Source organism: Onychostruthus taczanowskii, unplaced genomic scaffold (assembly GCF_017590055.1).
Source record: "Onychostruthus taczanowskii isolate IOZ18803 unplaced genomic scaffold, ASM1759005v1 scaffold24, whole genome shotgun sequence".
NCBI classification, from domain to species: Eukaryota; Metazoa; Chordata; class Aves; order Passeriformes; family Passeridae; genus Onychostruthus; species Onychostruthus taczanowskii.
In genome coordinates, this window is record NW_024499684.1 from 7871947 (window position 1) to 7892442 (window position 20496).

General features: G+C 40.0%; 1 protein-coding gene across 10 annotated transcripts in view; it reads left to right on the forward strand.

Moving 5' to 3' along the window:
• ATP11B (ATPase phospholipid transporting 11B (putative)) overlaps window positions 1–20496 on the forward strand; it is a 64989-nt gene extending 44493 nt beyond the window's left edge. The window contains exons 28-32 of one of the 10 annotated variants that reach the window (XR_005952779.1): window positions 221–386; window positions 4203–4288; window positions 11198–11331; window positions 17748–17821; window positions 19186–20496. Coding sequence is in view for 7 of the 10 variants with exons in the window: in XM_041405688.1 (XP_041261622.1) it covers window positions 221–386; window positions 11198–11416 (385 nt within the window). In the remaining 3 variants the exon portion in view is untranslated. The other 9 variants (XR_005952781.1, XR_005952780.1, XM_041405695.1 and 6 more) reach the window with 9 other exon arrangements.

Below are 20496 nucleotides of genomic sequence, written 5' to 3' on the forward strand. Positions count from 1 at the left end.
ACCTTTTCCTCCAAAGTTCAGTACCCCCATTCCCTGGAGGGGCTCATTGGCAGGTCAGGTCCAACAGGTTGCTGGACTTCATGTGGACATGGTGCACTTGTGACTCTGCATCCTGAGTCTCTCTGCTTGATGTAAAAAAAGATACACTTGAGACAACCTGGGCTGTACTTTTATTCCTAGAAATCCTTTTTAGTAATTGCCACTTCTTTTAACTTTTCAGGCCATTTTTACATACCCAGGACATGTACTTTGTATTTGTTCAACTGTTGTCAAGTGGTTCTGCTTGGTTTGCCATAATCCTCATAGTAGTTGCTTGTTTGTTTATTGATGTTGTGAAGAAAGTGCTGTACAGACATCTGCAACCATCAAGTACTGAAAAAGCTCAGGTAATGTTATGCTTTTTTATCCAACTTGACCAATAGTTACCCTCTTACATTGCTGTCATGTTTAGTGCAGACAAGTGTTCTCATTTCGAAATACACTTGTTAATTTAAAATTATGAAAGTGAGGACAAGATTTTACAAGGCAGTAATGTTTATGTTTAGTAATTGGTAATAAAAAGAATAGAATTATTTGAGTCTTTTGCATCTCAGCTTGCAGCTGTATGAAAGGATCATACTGCTCATTTTTGTACTGCTTTATAGATGGTAACTTACTTTTTGTCTAGGTATTAAGAAGTATTAGAAGCTACTGCTCTAATTAGCACTGAATAGTTCTGAAAATGTGATGGAAATAATAATTGTAAAAATTACTTTAGTAAAACTTGCTTTATTTAGTATTTCTTAAATCTCAGTCATTTCATGTGCTATGCATTTGATTATTTGTTCTGTAATTAAAACTAATTACCTATGTGGCGGTTTCAGAGATTGATAGAAAAGGTCTAAAGTTATGCTATGGTAATGGAATCTCCCTTCTGCCTGATACAGCCTACAAAAAAAAATCATTTAAATCATTCTGCTGAGATTAGACTGTCTTTTAGGTAAATATCTTTGAGTGCTTTCATCTTTGTAGAGACAGTTATGGAGAAGTCATCGTGGCCTATTGTTCTAATAGTAACTGTCTCTCTGGTTTTATATTTTTATATATATTTTTATATAAAAATTTATATTTTTATACTTCTGCTAAACTGAGAAGGTCTCTGTTACAGTTCTTGTTTTATTCAGTTAGCTTTGTGAACAAGCTAATTTTAGCACTGATAGGTAGATTGGACTTGCATCTTCAGTCAAAAAGATTGTTTTAGAGTCTTCTCATCATTCTTGTATTTCTCCTCTGATTTTCACCCTTCTTCAACTTTGTCTTGAATTTTGGATATCACCAGTGGACTCAATATTCCAGTACAGCAGACATCAGTGCCAAGTATGGAAATAATGAGTTTCCAGCTACTTTCAGATTACAGAATAACACATAACCTGTTGTCTTCTGCATCTTCTACACATCTACAGGTGGTGATGTTGATTTCTTTCAGGGCATTGATGAGAGGTCAATTAGCATAGGGCCAAAAATAGTGAAAGTGTGTGAAGAACCCAGCTGACAGAGATATCCCATGAGCAGTTATTGTCCAAAACCTGGCAGCAGCTTTCTGTCCACCTGTGTGACAGATGGATTTCGTGGTGTCCTAATTGCTTAATGCAAGTGGCACTGAGCTCTGTGCCATGCAGAACTGCTGACTGCACTGCATCAGTGCTGCTATCTTTAGCATCTAACCTTGTAATTACTTTGATGCAAGTGCACGTTGATTTACTTAAATTATATTACCCTTTTAATATGTGTGTAAAAAAAAAAAAATCCATGTGAGGCCTTCTATTCATTTGCCTAGGATCAGCATCATGCTGACAAGCCTGCTGCTAGCCAGAATATCCCACTAGTCCCTTTCAGAAATTGGAATATTGGCTGCTTTTTCCTGTCTTGGAATTCAGTAGCTAAAGCCAAAGCAAATAACCACTGGCTTCCGTAAGACTGTTCAGATAGAGCTGCTAAGGCTCGGGATTGCACATTACTGCCCTTCTTGGGGTAGAGTGTCTGTAGGCAATGCTACTTACCTACCTTTTTTTCTCTCTTCAAAAACTAGTGTTAGTATTTATCAAACACTCTTTCCTTCCTTGCTGTGCATCACCTGTTGCTGTGTAGCACGGTACTGGTGTGGCTCTTGAGGTTTTTCATGTTCTTGAAGTGCTTGAATTGAAACCCTAAAAGCCATGTGAATTTTCCTGCCTTTATCCTTATTCTTCTTGCTACATTCTCTTGCTTTATGACTCCTTTCTAAAGATTTTTTTGGTTCTGTTTAATGCCATTACAGCTGTGCAAAGACACAGTAGGACTTCTTATTTTTAAGAAGGAATCTTTACGAATCTCTAACGCCTTTCCTGTAGCTATATCTTGATTCCTGGCCATGGGGATTTTGCTTTGTGCATCTTTATTAGCTATCTTCTTTCTTTTTCTTTATTTGCTTTCTACTTTGCATTTGACAGAGTCAGCACTGAGGCCTGTGTTTACCAAAATACTGTCTTTTCTCTGAAAATTCTTAATTCTTGGTGCTGCAAAGTCAAGGTATCTGAAATGGGGTTCGACCAGAAGTTCTTCAGCAGCCATCCAGTGGTTTCTCTTTGTGAATCTGATAGTGAAATTATAGCTACAAATGTATTTGCAAAAAGAAGGCACCTCTTTTTTCCTTTCTTGAGGTTTAATCTGTTGAGATTTTCCTGCTGTAATGGACAGTCAGCTCCACTGGATTTCATTGACTGTTCTTGCAGTGGGGAAGTGGATAAAACTGAAGAGGAGCAGATGATCAGCTTAGCACATCTGTTGTCAAGAGGTGACAGAATGCTTCTTTTATGATCATACCTCATAATTTGTGTTTAAAATTCCTCGTAAATATTTTTCTTTCTGTTTCCAAGCAGAGGAAGAGACTGACTTTCAGATAGAAAGAATTTGGAGAATATCTTTGTCCTAAATGCTAAGGATGATGACTGATGCTAATGAATTCTGTGGAAGTCATTGAAAGAATAAATATGGAACTTTGTGTATTGTCCTTTAAAATTATTTTTCATTGTGTAGGTGCACCCTCTGTATAACTGAACATGTTTAATTATTAATTTTTAATTGTAGGACTACGTAGGTATATTTTCATATTGGGGGAAAGAAGAAGCTTGGTTTATAGTTACAGTGTTTATTATGGCAAGATAAATTGTTACATGCCCTAGTTCCTTGTTTCTAAATTGCAGCTTTTTAGGTTATTTGTTTCTGCCTGCCATCATTTAAATTCTAAACTAATCCCGGGAGCAATGAGGAAAACACACATTTCTCAGCTGAAACTGTTTGCCCCTGTTGTTTTAATTTTTGAGAACTTTTTTGTGTGTGACTTATACCTTAGTGCTCTGAATTCATTATATCTGTAGGAATCTGCCTTACCTTGATTTTATATCTTTTTGTTAGTATAAGGTGATAGCATCACTTGTGAGTTTGCCTCTGATCTGTTAGATGTTACATGTAGCTAAGTTTAAGTTTTTCATAAGAGAGCAGAGAAGTTTAAATGATATGAGAGAGACAATTGGTAGGCTTTTAAATGTAAATATTTTTCTTACACAGGAACTTAAATCTCAGTCATTTATTCTGGGAAACTAAAAATTAAAAATTTGACAGGCAAGCAAGTTGACTTTTATAGAGGATGAGCTTGGTTAACTTTATGGTCCTTAATGCAGTTAAGGTGAATGTGTGTTACTGTGTTTTATTTTAGTTTTGCTACGTTTCAGGGGTTTTTTGCTGGCCTAAAGAAAAGCCATGAGGTCAGTTGCCCTGAAGTAGCTTGTGGCAGTTTCTCAATATACATCTGTTACAAAATCATACAGGAGGAATTGGACAGTAAAGGAAATGTGAATCAAAGTATAAATCTTTGCGGAAGATAAATCATAGCACTGTTGAGAGGAGAAAGCAAGACAGAATAAAGGTGTCTGGTAAAGCACAGATGTAAAAGCATGTAGGCCTTTTCTCTCAGTATGAAAGCAAAGGTGCTTTAAGAATGGTCCTGCCAAACAGTGACTGGCTGTGATGGTCCCAGGAGCTGTCTTGAAGGTACCAGGCTTGTGTTCTGTATATGACGTGTATTCCAGTTAAATAACAATGTGTTGTCCTGTGTCTTTCTCTTAGAAAATTACTGCTGCTACTTACTGACATGTATGTTCCATCCCTTCTCTGTCCAATTGTAGATGTACTCCAACAGAGTTGCTTTAAGTGACGAGTTCATCGCACTGCAGCCATTGTCCAGGGCAAGGAATCAGCTGAGCAAAATTAGGTAGAGTAGGAGGGACAGTTCCTCATCAACTCTTATGCATGCTCAAGGTGAACTAACCAGTGCTGAGAGAGATGGGAAGAGGCATGAATATATATTAGTGGGGTGAGAGGGCAATACGTGTAGTGCAGAAACATTCCGTTTGGTGATTTCTTGGCTTTGCTCTGTGTTTCCGAGCCAAATGCTTCTCCTAAGTAGCATGTGTTGGACGTGCTTTTTTTTTTCTTTTAAGGAAAAAACATCCCTAGCATGATGTTCAACTTCCAGAATAAAGATCAGCTGTTCTTGCATCCATTTTTAAATAATCGTAGTTTCTAGCATGGTTATAATGCTTTTGGTTTCTTTATGATAAAAATTAACAGTGCATTTGCATGCTGGATAATTTCAGCTTTATAAGGCTGTGACAGGAGAAGATCCATATACTTTAGGCAGCAATTTCTTGCAAGTTATTTGCCCATTTTAATTTGCTTTCAATTGTGTCAAAAGAGCAGATAATGTTTGAAGCTTGGGTGCATCCATACCCTTGTGCAGCTGAGGCTTTTTGTGTCTGTTTTGTGCAGCTATAAAGTGAGTGTTGTTTGTTTTCAATGTGTACAGATACATATTCCTAAAGGCATTTGGCTACAAAGTCCCAGAAAATTATTCAAAACAAGATCAAAGCATACATGTGTCTGTGTAGGTAAAACATGATTCTGCAGCTCTTCAAATGCACTGAGATCAGCCCATGAAATGTTGTCAAATGCTGATTCTCTTTTGTAAGACTTAAGCATTCATATGTATCAGCAATGTCTCAATCTGTAATTGCACATCCTACAGCAAGAATTAATGCAAAGCTCTGATTACTTTTAAATATTTTTCAAGGTGACTTTGTTGTTAAAAATGTGCAAATAGGTGCCTAGGAGTAACAACTAACCTACATTTTAGGGACTTAATTGCTGTTTGTTAAACCAAAAGAGAAAAGATTCGTATTTCCTCTGAGAGTGCACTACAACTTTACAAGGCAAAACTTGAAATAGCCATTGTGTTGTGGTGTTAGTGACCCCAGTGTGGAACACAACACCTTGGATTTCCAAACACCCAGGGGGATAGTGGTGGGCTGGTTTAATTTTGTTTTGTTTTGCATTCAGCACTTAATAGCTTTAAAACAGGCAAAGTACAGTATAGTTGTGAAAGCTGTTAAACTTAGCAACATAAGGAAGGGTTGGAAAAAGGAGGAAATGTGTTTTGTCCATGAGTAACAAATGATTATGCAAATCCAATTCTCTTGTAAGTCAGAATTTTTGCACTTGAGTATCTGCTTGTACCTGAAGTACGAGCACTGGCTGCTTTCTGATGTGCAGTTGCACTTGTGAAGTGCAGCAAGAAGCAAACAAAGGTTCGGGTTTCTCTAGTTCTTTATTCTGTCTTTGGGCAAAGTTCAGAAGTTATCCTGTGGATCCTTGCGTAAAACAGTGAAAAGGAAAATCGATTGATAGACAGAAACTACTCACTTCACTATACTAAATAAAATCTAATTTGGAGTGAAGAGCGTGAGTTGGTTTCTGTGGTTTTCCCAAAGCAATAGGGCAAGGAAAACTGTAGGAGCATGAAACAAAACAGCTGCCTGATGAAATACATAGCTGTAAAGCAGCTAATCTGTCACACCTCATTTGTACATGCCCACCCAGGGACTGCATCCTTTGTGACTGCAGAATGCATGGAGGTTGATGAACAGACTTTGGCAGGTTTTTGTTGTTTGTAAATATGTATTAAGAGTCTCAAAAAGAGCATAACTGCAGGTTAAACTGAGTTATGCCTTGTGCTGCCAAAATGCTTACTCTTCTCTTGAGATCAAAAGATGACTTCTTGATGAATGCAAATTAAAGAGAAGTATGATGTTACAATATTTTTTTTTATTTCTGTAGGCTTCACAGTGTGCAAAAATGTTCACATTTGTATTGAGTACATTGGTGATGTACAGTTAAGATCTTTGAGGGGATCTTCTAAGTGTCCAGGTGACTCCTGTAAGTCAGAACTGCCCTCTTGTGTGTGCCTGTTAAAGTCTTGCCTCTGAACTTTACTGTCCCTTTTAGAGCGTGGGATGAAGAGGAAATGAGGCAGCACAGGCAGGTGCAGGTGTGCTAGCTGGAGTGTGGCTGAGCACTGCTTTCCTTCATAGGTGTCTCTCCTGTTCTTGGAATGTGTGAAATAGGTACCTTCGGGTGCTAACTGGGTCCCACTATATCTCATTCCATGTTTTTATCTGTAAAGAAAGTGTTCTGTGTGCATGTATGTCTACATGTCCTGTGCTTTGTAAGAACTGTCAGAAATCTTAAGTCACATTTGAGAAGTGTTGCTTGGACAGATGCTTTAATTCTACTTGCTGATGGGATTAATTGTGTTTACAGAGTTTCTGCCTTTGGACAGTGTGTTATGAACTGTACCCAGAACTGGGGAAATGTAAGACACCAGAAAGAGTTTTATTTACAGAGAAGGCTGTCAGTGCACAGTGTTATATCCAGGGCTCTGGAGCATTTACCTTGTCAGAGCCAAAACCTGTTCTTTCCCCATCTCCAGCCTCATGAGTCAGTTGTTGCCTGGTTTTCCCTTCATCTCTGTCCAGATCTGCTCTTTAGCTGTCTCCAGAGCTCCAGGCCCTGCCTTTAAGGCCTTCATTCCTTGTCTGTATTTTCAGCTCTAGCTCCTGTTCCATAGGATTCCCCCCCTGCAGCTTTCAGGTCTGACCCAGCCCAGCTGTGTCGAGTCGAGAGCAGAGAGGTTTCTGTTCCTTTTACAGCCTATGTTTTCTGTAAGGAACGTGCAATTTCCAAGAAAACTGTCCCAGTGGAAGCATGAATTCCCACTAGCGAAGTGTGCCAGACCCCCCTGATGTGCTGCACTTGGATCAAGGGTGATTTCTTCCTTTACAGACCTGCTCATTGTGTTAGTAAAGCTTGGTGTTGATCTGTTGGCTAATCCACAGAATCAATCACAGGAAGATGAGGAAATGAGGGAAGAATGCACCATTTTGTGTTTGACTTCAGTCACAAAAGTGCACATACTACTTACCTGAAGAAACCTTTGTCTAATGACTTGGAAATAATGAAATGATTTGGCACTTGCAGGTTAATTTGATACAAAGAGTAGAAAAAGGAGTGAAGTTGTTAGATGTCAACATTCCTGTATGTTTTCTTTAAAAATTTTAAATCCAATTGTTTGGGATTTTTGTATACAGTATATTAAAGGTTAAAGATGGTGAGATCTACAGTAGGGAGCAAGTTTTAACTTAATTGTGGAATCAGAATGTTGGCAGCTGGGATCTGGGCTCAGGAGAGTACCCTGCAGTGCTCTTAACTTGGTGTACAGGATTAAACACATTCCCCATCCCTCGAAGTCCCAACTTTTCAGTGTGATTAAATCTTGGGTTGAAATGTGTGTCTTGTGGCATATGGAATAACCTGCAGTAAGACAAACAAACTGAAATGGTTCTTTCTGTTGGATGGGGGAAAACAAATAAAACTTCAGAATCTCTAAGAATTTTAGATAGATTCCAAATTTGTTTGGTCTATAGAGCACAAAAAGGCCAAACTTTGGTGCTGAGAAACCGCATTTGATCCACCAAAAATAAAAATTGCCTCTTGACCTTGTAAATTGCCTTGTTCTCTCAAGACCAGACCTGTGAAAGTTCTTGTAACAATGGTAACTGTTTTAAAGCAATGCAAGCATGGTGCTTTATAAGATCTGTTGCTTTTCTGTCCTTCCAGATGGAAGAAGATAAGGGTTCAGTCAGCTCAGCATGTGACTTTGCTGAAAGCAGGCACAGAGGGGAGGACAGTAGGCAGCTGCTAGACCCATCTTGCCTGCCCGACAGTTCTTACCTCCACTAGGTAGTACTCCCACTGTACCCTAATGTGTGTGTATTTATTTACATATATCATACAGAGACAGTCATTGAGCCATCTCCAAAATACTCATATTTTTGGTATCTACAAGAAAAATTGCATCATAGAATGTTGGTTTGATTTTTTTTTTCTTAATCAAGCTGAATCATTCTTTAATTCTGCTCCTCAGTTGCTTTTTGATTTATTACATCCAATGGGCCATTCTCATATGAAGTATTATGTTTATTGAGATTCCAAATCTCACCTTATGAACATACTTTGTTTGCCACCCAAATATTAATAATGCCTGGTATTTCTCTATACTCATTAATTTTTTTAAAGCATTGTCTCTCCTGCCTTGTGTTTCGTGAGAGTTTGTTTCAGGTCTTCAGGGAACATTATGCCTTCCTGCCTTGCCATGCCAGGTTTTACTTTGGTATAAAATTATGACTATAATTGTCCTCTACAGAGAGAAAGTGAGAAAAGGGACTCTATCATATGTATCTTCCTTACAGGTAGTGGGAATAGAAAAATCCATTTTCACCAGGCAGTGATAAACAATATATCTAGTTAGATTGTTTATCCTTAATGTTCTCACAGCATTTCTTTACACTTAACTGTGAGTTTAACAGAAAAGAATTGTTGTTTCCAGACTTATATAAGGTCTCATTTGCCATTTTTTAAAAAAGTAATAGTAACTTTTCCAGAGGTTGTAGTTCAAGCATGATCCTTGCTTTTTGTATCTAACTTGTGAAGAAAAAGGAGATTCTCCAAAAAAAGAGACATTAGACGTCCGAAATCCAGAGTTGAGGGTTTGCTCCTTGGAAGCTGGTTTGAGTTATCTTGGTTCCTCTTTCTGGTAGTCTTTGGATAATATCCAGGACTCCTGGCTCTCAGGGTAACAGATTCTAAGGAAAAAAATGCTCTGGTTCATCTGATCCAGCATACAGCCACTATAATGTGACTTTCTGCAGTAAATTTAAAGGTCTGCTTGAGCATATTGGATGAACTAAATACTCTGTCTGAAATCCTGAGTGTTGGAATGTTTCAGTTTTGTATTGCTGTGGCCACAGCTGTGAAGGTCACGCCATCTGCAGCAGGGGGTTTGCCTGCTGACCTCCAAATGGGAATTCCTTCTACTCTGTGTAATCTCTTGTGTCACAATTCTGGGAGCACAGTCTGATGTGGCTCTGAAGGTCACATTTGCTGGTACTGCAGTGCTGCAAAGTGTGCAGTTCCTGATTCTGGTATCTTCTGTGGCACTGCAGCTGGGACCAGTCATGGTGGTCTTCACATGAGGGTGTTCAGGCTCTGTTGAGATGTGTTTTGTTTTGTTTGTCTTTTAACCAGAACCCTTTTCAACATGTCACTTGCAAATCTTCTGCTCCTGCCTCTCAGGTACAGAAGTTCATTGTCACAGTAAATGTTCCTTCTGTGTCCCAAAGACCCCCCAGATGAGTGTGTGAGTTAAAGCGTGTTCTGCCTGAACTCGGCCACGGCCTCTGAGATGCAGCATCCACAGGATCAGGAATGTACAATCCTGTACATTCCAACAGCTGCTGAGTGACAGTTCTGTGAACATCACAACGAGTGCTGTGATGGGAAGGTCTGGAGGGGCAGTGGGGAACATGGCACAGGGCTGAGGAAGGGGCAGGCACAGGAAAAGGTGCATGGAAACAAACACCGCCTCTGTGTGTGTTCCTCCTTGTCCTACCAGCTGAGATTTTTCTCTTGTATTTCCAAAAGCCTCCTGTTTCTGTTAGCTGCCTCTTCTTTGTTGTGTAGGCTGTTCTGTTGTGAAGCTCTAAATGTGTCCAGCTGCCTGTTTGGGGGATTAGGAAGGAGAGTGTGTCTACTCATAGTAAACTGTTCTCATAGGGAACTCTTGAGGTTCTTTGCTTTCCTTGCAGTTTTTGGCAACTGTGGGTGGCATGGAATAAATTTGGGCTCAAAAGTAGAATCTTCAGACAACAGTCAGTGACCTTTAGTGTCACAGTGAAAAGTTGTGGGAAGGTCTTAAGTGAGTTGTGTCCTGTCATGGACTAAGATGCCTCCTCCCAGAATTCTTCTTTCTCCTGGTGTGAGGAAAGGGTAAAGTTCAGCCTCTGTGTCTAGTATTTGTTTGACAGGATGCTCTCATGGAGAGTTTAAAATTAAATTAAAAAGCATCCCCACACTTCACATTTTTATTTCTCTTTAGAATGGTACTGAAGTCAGTTTAGGATATTCTCTCTGCAGAAGCAGGAGATTCCAGTTATGCTGCAGTTGGTGCAGCAGTGCTGTAGAGGAGCACACTGGTAGGTGGCACTTACACCCATACATCTGTTGCTGCTTTCTTTTCATTTTATTTCTTTTATTCCTTTTTTTCCTCACCTACAAACCATGAGCTTTGAAAGAGTTTATTATGCTAATGCTGAATTATTCTTCATGCTGGCATGAACATGACTGAACCTTTCTGACATCAGCCTTGTTTGCTTTTGGATGAACCATGTTCACAAAATCAGGAATGTGCTTTTGTTCTGTACCAAGCCAAGGGTATCTATGGGAGTGATATAATGTCAATTATTCTAGGAAGTTGCATTGTGTGCTTGAGGAAGAATTACTTGGGACCCGGTTACTGTGTTGTATTCTGCAGCCTGAAGCTTTGTCTTGATAAATTTCCCTTAAAATAGGACTGAGCTGATATAAATTGTTGTAGGTAAACCAAGGCATCCCAGCTGGAAGTGCATGTGCTCTGCTGTGGGGTTTGGTGGAGGGAGTTCCTGAGCAGTTCATTTCCAGGGTTAGGCAGATGCGGTGCCAGACCATTTCCATGCACTCAACAAGGCTGCAATCAAACCTTGGGAAGAACAAATTTTAGTGTATGTAGACCTTAGGGAGTGGTAATATTATTATTGTAGTTCTCCTATAAAATTGGAAAATATTCAACACTCTAGCTAAGAAAACCTGCTTTTCCGAAGTGTTTTTTTTGGTAACATCTTCATTGCTAAAATTTGTGAGTACTGATTTTTCTTTTTTTCTTCTTTCTTTTTTATTTTCTTTTTCTTTCCAGCTTACTGAGGCAGGTTCAGGTATCAACTGCTTGGACTCCATGTGCTGCTTCTCAGATGGGGAAACAGCATGCACATCTGTTAGAAGAATGCTGGAACGACTAATGGGAAGGTGTAGCCCCAGCCGGGTCAACAGGTGTGGCATTTCTCTCAATAGCCTTTGCTGCAGACGATTCTCCTATAAACTGGAACCCGATGAGCCTGCAGCAATAGATGTCTAGAAACCAGCTGCAGGTTTTGCTTATCTAAGTAGAAAATGCAACTCTTTATTGTACTTTTTTCATCCTAAAAGATTAGCTTCTTGTTTCTTTTTGAGTGGTTTCTTTTGGGATGGGGAGGGGAAAAACAGTTTTCGAAAGATTTCTGTTAAAGTGTTTAGTTTGGCTTTACAAGCTCTTGTGTTGTATCTATCGTAATTTCTCTTGATTTGTACGTTCTTCTCTTCAGAAAATCAAGCCTTGCTCCTGTTTTTGTTCTCCTTTTTATGATTACTTTTTTGCCTTCACAAATCAGGAGTTGTTTGTAAAGTCGAAAGACTTTTCCCTTGGGTTCTTGATGTACAACCTCCAAATATTTACCTTGGAGCTTGCATTACTTCTGAAGGTATGCAAAAGGCTCACATTGCCCCCCTTAAATCTAACTTCATTGTTAGGAGGAGAGCCTTTAAATCTTTCAGCCATTGATTGATAAGAAGATGAAATATTTTTGTAGTATAACTTTTATAATCTATTTCTAAAATCAGAGTGATTGACAGAACAGAGTCTTCAGGTTCTAAGAATTTTCAATGTTTTTTGGGTTCCAGAAGGTATATTGTCAAAATCATGTGTGCCATTCCAAAATATGTGCTAAATAAATCTTTCCTTCACAAACCACGTGTGAAACAAACGTCAGTGGGGTGAAAGCATGTTGAGTAATTGAACATGTCTGCAGAGCAACACTGCTCTTGCAGTCAGCCCAGCTGGGAGAGGAGCTCTCACTGAATCCTCTCATGTGCCATCTCCCCATTTCCAAACAAAGAGGGATAGCAAATAAATATGGAAATATTTGGGGGTAGAAGTAAAAATAGTCTTTTGTACATCGTAATCTCTGTCCCTGAATGATATCATGGTCCTTCATTGGTCAAAAGGCAAACCTGAAAACACTGAATTTCACACGTTTTCAAGGAAACTCATTTTGTATTTGAAGAACTTTGTCTCTTTCAGTTAAAGGTTGTGATATCATTCATTGGGTATCAAATCTCGTGTGGGTAATTTACCCTGACAGCTTTGTCAGCTCTGATTCTGCCTTTAGGTATTGCCTGGTCTGTAGCTCATCTCTGTTGGAACTCTTGTGTTGAACACGGTGTCTGTGCTTTCAGTCAGTCTCTCTCTTCTGGCTTGCTTATGAAATTTATTCAATGTTTCTACAAATCTAGGGTATGAGTATGCAAGAAGTTTCATTCCATATGAAAAATGAACTGTTACTATTAAGTAAATTTTTAATTCAAACTTGCTGTGTAGAAAGCGGGCATGATGTGTAAAATAAACAGTTTAATAGAATTTTTAATCTACAAGGTGAGCATTTAATTGGTATAAAAATCAACATTTTGCTAGCAGTTGCTCTAACTTTTCTGGGGTTTTTTTTTCACCTCTCTGTAAAACTGTGCTTTCCAAATGAGGAATTTCTCATGCTAGTTTGTTTCACTTATTGTTATCTAATTAGGGCAGGTTGTTAGTTAACAATTGCCTTAGTAACCTGTAGTCTTCTTATAAGGTAGGTATTCTGTGTTTTGTTTTCTGCAATGTATTTGCAGCTTTACAATTTTCTCTTTGTTCCACTCAAATTTTCTTTCCTTAAGAACTTAAAAATACTTATTGAAGCTAACTTGTATTTGACAGAATATTAAACACTTTTTTCAAGACTGCTTTTTGTTAGGTTTCTTTTCTGCTTACCTCATGTAGTTTTCAGATGAAGTTCCATCTAGCCAAATTATTTTAGAGTTCTTAGAACACAGAAATTAGGATTAAGTTCAATGAATATGCAAAACTATCTTGGTGCTACACTAAGGGCTTGAAGTTCTGTGGGTTTTGCATCTGCCTCTGGTTGAAATTGCTCTGAACAATCTTCTAGTTTCACTTAAATTTATGTACAGTACAAATTGAAAAGAGATTTTTTTTTTTAAAGTCAGTAATATTTTTTTTCTCCAATGATTTCAGCTCCTTCCACTCAGTTATGACAGCCTGGTCTAAATAAGCCAAGGGACCATTTTCTCCCTTATACTTTTTTGCTAGTATGAGAAAGTTCTGATTCATTTTTCAAAAATTACTAATTGCTTAAATCACATGAAGCAGTTACAAGTTGCGAAATGCCAAAGATACAATTAAGAAAACTATTGGGTGATTTAAAAATTGTTTAGGCTTTGTTCATGACTGTGAGCTGCTTTGTTTTTTATCTAAATCTCCAGAAGATTGTGCAGTCCCCAACAGGATGGTCTTTTGAGTACTTGTCCTCTATAAAACAGCTAAGTATTCAACCAGGAAGTAGCTGCAAATTATTTTTGTTGATTGAAGTGATGCTGATGAATATGTTGTTTGTGCAAGTGCTGTAGAATGACGAGCACTATTTTAAATAACTTTGCTGTAGGCAGCTTGTGTTGTATTCTCTGCTCCTGATATTCTGTCAAATACAATATTCTGTCAAATATGATAACATGAAATCAAACCTTGTATCAAATTTTGATAAAAACTTTGATGAATCAAAGTCATACAAATGCTTGGAGTAGTGGGCCACAGGAATATAGTCTCTTGTGCTTAATTTACTGCTTGTAAAATGTATGTGAGAAGTATTTTCTATAGCTTCATTAGTCAGTTAGAATATAAAATGTGTGGTGTGGTATGTTAAAATGCATTTTGTCTGTCTGTTCCATTAAATTGTCTGTCAACTTGTCAGTCACTAAAATATTAAGAATGCTGGATCACATACATCACTTGTACAGTATTGTGGGGTCTCCCATTAGTGGTTCTTGTGTCAAGGCACTGGATGGAACAGTTCTAAAGAAACAGCAGATTTCTGACAGAGCCTGATTTGGAGGATAAGCTTGTTGTGTTTTGATTTCCTGCCTTCCAAACTTCTTCAGCTTTTCCCATACAGTCCTACAATGCTGTGCTGCCAAGAACAGTATTTCTTCCCAAGCAGTAATTTGTCCTCAAGTGAAAGACACAGTGAGACCCCTCTGAGTCAGCAGCTGTGACGTCTGAGGTGGTTCCCTGATGTTTTGAAGTGAAACAGGAAGGGATGAAGCAGGTTCCTGGCTGTAGATAAGCTTTGCCTCCCCCAGGCTCAGGCAGTGTGGATGGGACACGGCTGTGCCAGGTTCCCAGGGTTGGCTGTGTGCTCCACAGGGCTCTGCTGGAGCAGCCTCACAGTGCCTCTGTGCACAGGCAGCATTCACAGCCTCCCAAGGCACAGCACTGAAACTTAGCTGCAAAATAGGCATAAAAACCTCTGGTTGTTTTAATTTATAGTGATGGAAATAGCTGTAGCTGTGTGCTAATTACACAGCAGGCATGACTTGGCCTCTGTTTCCAAAGGTCTGAATGAACTGCAGGTACCTACATGAAATTAGTAGATTAGTCCTTTAAATTTACCTGCTCTTGTAACACTTCTGTCTTTTGCTCTCATAGACTTTTCTCCTCACCTCCCAGTACAAGTCCAAGTTCCCAGTCAGCCAAACTTTTCTTTTATTGTTACTTTAGATCATGGAGTTCATCGGATCCCTTCTATGCCAACGACAGGAGCATCTTGACTCTCTCCACAATGGACTCAGCCACTTGCTGACAGGGACATTTTTGAATGCCTTGTGGAAGCCGTGTGGTGCTCACACACCTGTAGCAGGTGCTGAGGCGAGCTCAGTGTCCGGCGCTGCCCTAGGAAAGCCCAGAGGACTCCTGAGTCCAGGCAGGGCTTGTCTGGCCTGGCAAAATCTGCACAGCAGTTGCTTCCAGGATTTTTTCTAGTTTTTATCTACAAATTGCTAAATAAGTTTTTGGTTTTTTGGGGTTTTTTTAAGGAATGCTTTTACCTCTGACCATTTGATCCTTTTTGTTGCTGTATGAGCAGATTGGAATCCTACATTTAATACTGGAGATGTCCCTGTAGGGCAATGACAGAAATCTTTCTCCTCCCAAATTTGAGTGATCCAATTTGAATCTCCACAATTATACTTTTCAAAGTTGTGTTTTTAATGATGACCCTTCCTTTTAAACACACATTCATTTTGAGCTGTCTTGCAGATGCTGTCTTAGCAGTTTGCAAATCAATTTTGTTACTTCTGTGGACAGTTACTGTATTCTATAAGCAATCAGTTTAGTAATTTTTGAGAGTTAAATGCAATTCAAATATTTGTGCTAGTGCATGAGTGGCTAATATATTAGCCATTGCTTTGAAAAACACTGTTAACTGTGACAAACCAGTAATTTGGAATAATAAGGGATATAACAGCTCACTGTTCTCCTGAAATACAATTCAGAAACTAGTCATCTTTTATTATGCCCTGTATGTTTTGTTAACAGTTCTGGATCCTGACATGGAAAAATTTGCTAAGAATTGGTGGATTGAGCAGCAGTATCACTAGCATAAATTTTTGAATTATTAATCCTTTTAAAGTTGGGGAATTTTTGCATGTTTTGTTCTTTTTCATGTATTTATATTCGGTCACGTTGTACTTTGAAGATATAATGATTGCTTAATTATTTTCGTTTATCGGAAGGATCCGAGACCTTGATGGCAATGTTTTGATACCTAAGTATGCCAATAAAAACAAATTGCACAGTTGGAGCTCTGGGTGGTGCATCCTGCAGGTGCCTCCCCTGTCCCAGTACAGACCTGTCTGCATGGTGGGGGCTGGCGAGCAGCAACATTTCACTGTTCCCTCAGCCAGGGTGGCTGAACCCACTGCTTGTCCCAGGACGTGGGAGATGAAGTGGAGGTGCTGCAAGGGTGCCTTAGAACGGAGCTGTTCATGGCTGGGGACTGGGAAAAGTGCTGCTGCTCCAGGACACCCCCTTTTGTCACCTCTGACAGTGACATCCCATCAATAACTGGGATACTCATCCTGTCGGACAGTTAAGAGTGTAAAGATCCATCTTAAATTAGCTCTGGGTAAAAACTCTAAATCTGGGCTGCTGCAAACCTGGCTGACTGTAACTGGGCTGCTGCCAGGGGAATGCATCCCTCTTGTCATCCCAAATTCTCCCAAGTTCAGTGAGCAAAGGAACAGGTCTTGCTTTCCTGGGATCACCTATAAACAGCTCTGCTGTTCATTTTCCTGCCCGTGACTTTAACTGGGATTATTTCAGCTCTCCCTGCTTTCCTGGGATCACATCCTTCAGATGTTCCTTACCTATAAACAGCTCTGCTGTTCATTTTCCTGCCCGTGACTTTAACTGGGATTATTTCAGCTCTCCTCTTGGAGCTTTGTTTCTGCATTAGTGCCTGGCAGCTTCTCTCAGACCTGAATGAAGGCTGCAGGTACCATGGAGTTTACAAGATCTCAGTGCTCAAGGCAACATCTGTGTAGGAAAGAAATTATCATTGCAATTTTGTTGTTAAATTTCTAGTGATTTGAACTTGCAGAATGCAAGGATTTTTCCCACTGTTACAGGTGAGAATTAGTTCAGAAATTAAGCTTTTGAAATAAATTATGAGACAAGAAGAAGGAAAAAATATAGTAAACTTTCCTTTTAAATAAGTGTTTAATTCAGCGTTCATAGTGCATTTCTGTATCGTGTCTTCAGATGCCTGAGTGCAGTGAAGCTTCAGGTTGAAAATGTCAGTGTGCACTAGATCCCCCCAGCGAGTGCCCAGGGGATGAAGAAACACTAAAATTGAGCCTCATCTTCTCATGCAGCAGGTATGAACATGTGACTAATCCCACTGCATGGGGCTGAAAACCTGGATCCAGCTGGAGAGGCAATAACCCGATTGCCATCCATCCAGTCTTCCAGATCTGCAATAGTGGCAAAATACTATTTTCACCAACTTGTATAACTTCCTTTATATTTCATATCTATCTTAAACCTGGGTTTAAAATAGTAATTTTCTTCCTAGTAGTTTCTTTTCCTAGGAGTCTTCATGCTGCCATGGATACCTAGGAAATAGAGACTGATTTTACTACTCTAATCAGATATCTGCTGTTTAGCTGTGTTTTACACCTCAGCCACAGTGTTTCACCTTTCAGCAGTGCTTGTTTGTCCGTGCCAGGCACAGCATTGTCCTGTCAGTGTGTGTGACCGTGTGCCCTCATCCGTCCGTGTGGTTCGTGTGTCCTGCCCTGAGCCGGACGGTTCCTTGGGTGAGGGGAGCAGAGGCTTTGCCAAAACCCCCACTCCAAGCATTTCCCCTGGCCCAGCTCTGTAGGTGATGTATTTTGGCTCTTACCACACCAGTGTGTTGAGTAGATTTGCACAAAAGCAGCACAGTCGTGTATTTGAAGAATAATTTGCGCTCATTATGTGTTTCTTTAAAACCTTCCATCTCCTCTCCTCCCTTTCCCCCTGCTTTCCCTTTTCCCAGTGTTTGTAAGGTTACCGAAGAAACTTGCATTTAAACAATTCAGGAAGGACTTAAGAATCCATCCCTCGGCCAAGGTATATTTTTCTATTTGCAGTAAATCTAACTCAGTAATGTCTCATTGAGTAAGGGCATAGATGTGGGTTGCTTAAGGACAGATTTTTTGGTGTGACGAATATTTTGTGTGGAAGTCACTGGGGTTTTGTGTTGATATCACAAATCTTTTAAAAATGCTCCTATTCAAGGATGAAAGACTTAGTGTATTTTGATAGCTGAAATGTAGGAGCCAGTTCACTGTGCCCTGGGCACAGTACAGAGTCCTTCATGAGGGAAACTGAAAAATCCAGCTAAAATCCAGTGTAATGCTGGCATTCACCTCCCAGTGCGAATGTGAACGGGTGGGGGAGGCTTTGCCATGGGGAGGAGAAGTTTTGTTATTTACCTTTTAGCCTTGAAATCCATAAAAGCCTGTAGCAGATGTTTGTAGCTCAAAGCAAGAGTAGCGTGCACTCACTTTACTAATAAGGGTCCCTGAGAAAGCACCTTCTCCATGGGATTGTGTTCTCTGCAGGTCACTTCTGCCTCTGGGAAAAACAGGGTTTGGTTTTGTTACTTAGGAAAACAATTCTAATTGCCAAACTCATGCTAAATTTTAAGAGGATGCAGTGGAAAAAACCTGAGATGTTCTGAATTGGTTCAAAAACTAAAATGTAAATATTCTGCTTTAAAATACTCTGTATTTTTTAAGATTACAGCAGGGAAGGGGGAACAAAAGCTTCAAAGGAAGGAATGCTGAAAACTTGGGTTTTTCATTTTTAGAAAGATTTGAGGAAAGCTTATGCAAATTAGAATGCATATTAAGCACCTATAATTTCTTATAGGAATAAAATATAAATTTCTAGTGCTAGAAGTGTCTCAAAGCTGCAGTCTAAATTATTTCTCATAGTTCTATCTGCTATTGCTGTACTTCTAAATAGCTGTGATTGGGGTGAAATTCAGTCTTCCAAAGTGCTCAAGCAAATGTGGTTTTGAACCACTTATTTTGAGTTTTTTTGTTTTTTTTTTTTTTGGGTGTAGAATCCCTAATACCTCACCATTGCCACTGCCCTCACCACTGCTTTTTTACACAGCTTGTTACACAGATGTCACTGGTTAAAGGAGCCATTCCTAGAGCTGGGCAAACCTTTCACCAGGGCCTCATTTTAACCTTTATCCTGTTCCTAAATTATTTCCCAGCCAGACTCTCTCCTTTGCAGCTCTGGGCTGGGATTTTTTTCTGCTGATGTTGTTATGGTTGGTTTTTTCGCACGTTCCTTGCTTCTGTTGTTTGTTCCGCGTGGCACGGTTTGGTTTCTGCTCTGGGAACGCCTGGGTCCGGAGCAGGAGCGGGGCCGGGGATGTGCCAGGCTCCTGCTCTCTATGGATTTCTCTCTCCCTTCAGCTCAGTGCTGCTCCAAAGGCGTCGGGACTGGCTCAGAGCCGTGTGCGCTGCCACGGCCGCCGCTGCTCCTTCGGGGACGTTGCTGTTGTCACCGCCCGGCTGCGGCTGGGCCCGCTCCGGGCTCCAGGGGGGAAGAGCTCTGCGGACGGAAAGGCGCCGCGCCCGGAGGCACAGAGCGAGGCTGGGCTGGAACAGACCCTGGCCCCGTGCCCTGGGGCTTTATTCATCTCTCCTCAGCGGTTTTCAAGGAAATTACTTCAAACTGCAGCAGGTTCTCACCCTTTTTACATTTTGACCACAGGGTAAAAGATGGTCTGTGGAGCATGCAGTTGAAAATGGTAAAAAATGAGGCGCACCTTGCTCCAGGAGGATCGTCGTTTTTATCTCAGAGAATATATTTATTTTTACAATTCCTAGTTGCAGTCCCCATGACAGATTTCAGGTTTTAAGCATACAAAAATAACAAATCATCATCTAGACTCCTGCTTTTTCACTGAAGGACTGAGGTTGCTTCTTTGAAGGAAAAAACTGGAATGGTTTAATCTCTGCAAGAAGTACCTTTTAAAAGCTGTTGATCCTTAATTTTAGGCAGATTTAGATTAGGGGTGTTGCCCACTGGAAATGAGCAATAAGTAATACAAAGAATTTTGGACCTCTGACACTGTGGCTGCCTCATGTTATTTTTGCTCCTTTGACAGCGAGGCCGTGTGCTTGTTCCTTGTACAGCTTGGTCAGTAGTTGTTTTGAAAATGGTTTATGAAAATTATATTTATTAAATAAAATTTTCACTTCTAGCTGAGTCATTGTTTTAATTATGTAACTGGTAGAGGAAAAGATGGCAGAGCAAAGCCAGGCTTGCTCCACCCTGGCCCTGGACCAGTCAGGAGCAGGGCTGGAGAGAAATCACTAGCAAGACAAAGATAACAAACCTGGGCCTCTCCCCACACAATTCTCAAAGCCCCCTCATCTCTCACCCTCCCAGGTTCCTTGCCCTGATTTGATGATTTATCCCTGACTCCTGCCAGTTGTCCTCTGAACACTGAAAAAAGCTTGAAATGGTACATTGCACAAACACAGAGCTGAGTTTAGAAAAGAGACAACTGCGTTTTCATGCAAAACATTCAAATTGCATTTAGGCAGCTTTTGCTGACTGAGAATTCCAGAAGCTGGGTCTTGAGTTTTCTACCACTTTAAATGGTCAGACTTGGGCCTGAGGTACAGGTGCCTATTGAGGAGCAAAACTCTTGGTGTTTATTTTACGCAGATACTTCTACTTTAGTACACGTTGGTACTAAACCAGCTCCATGTTTA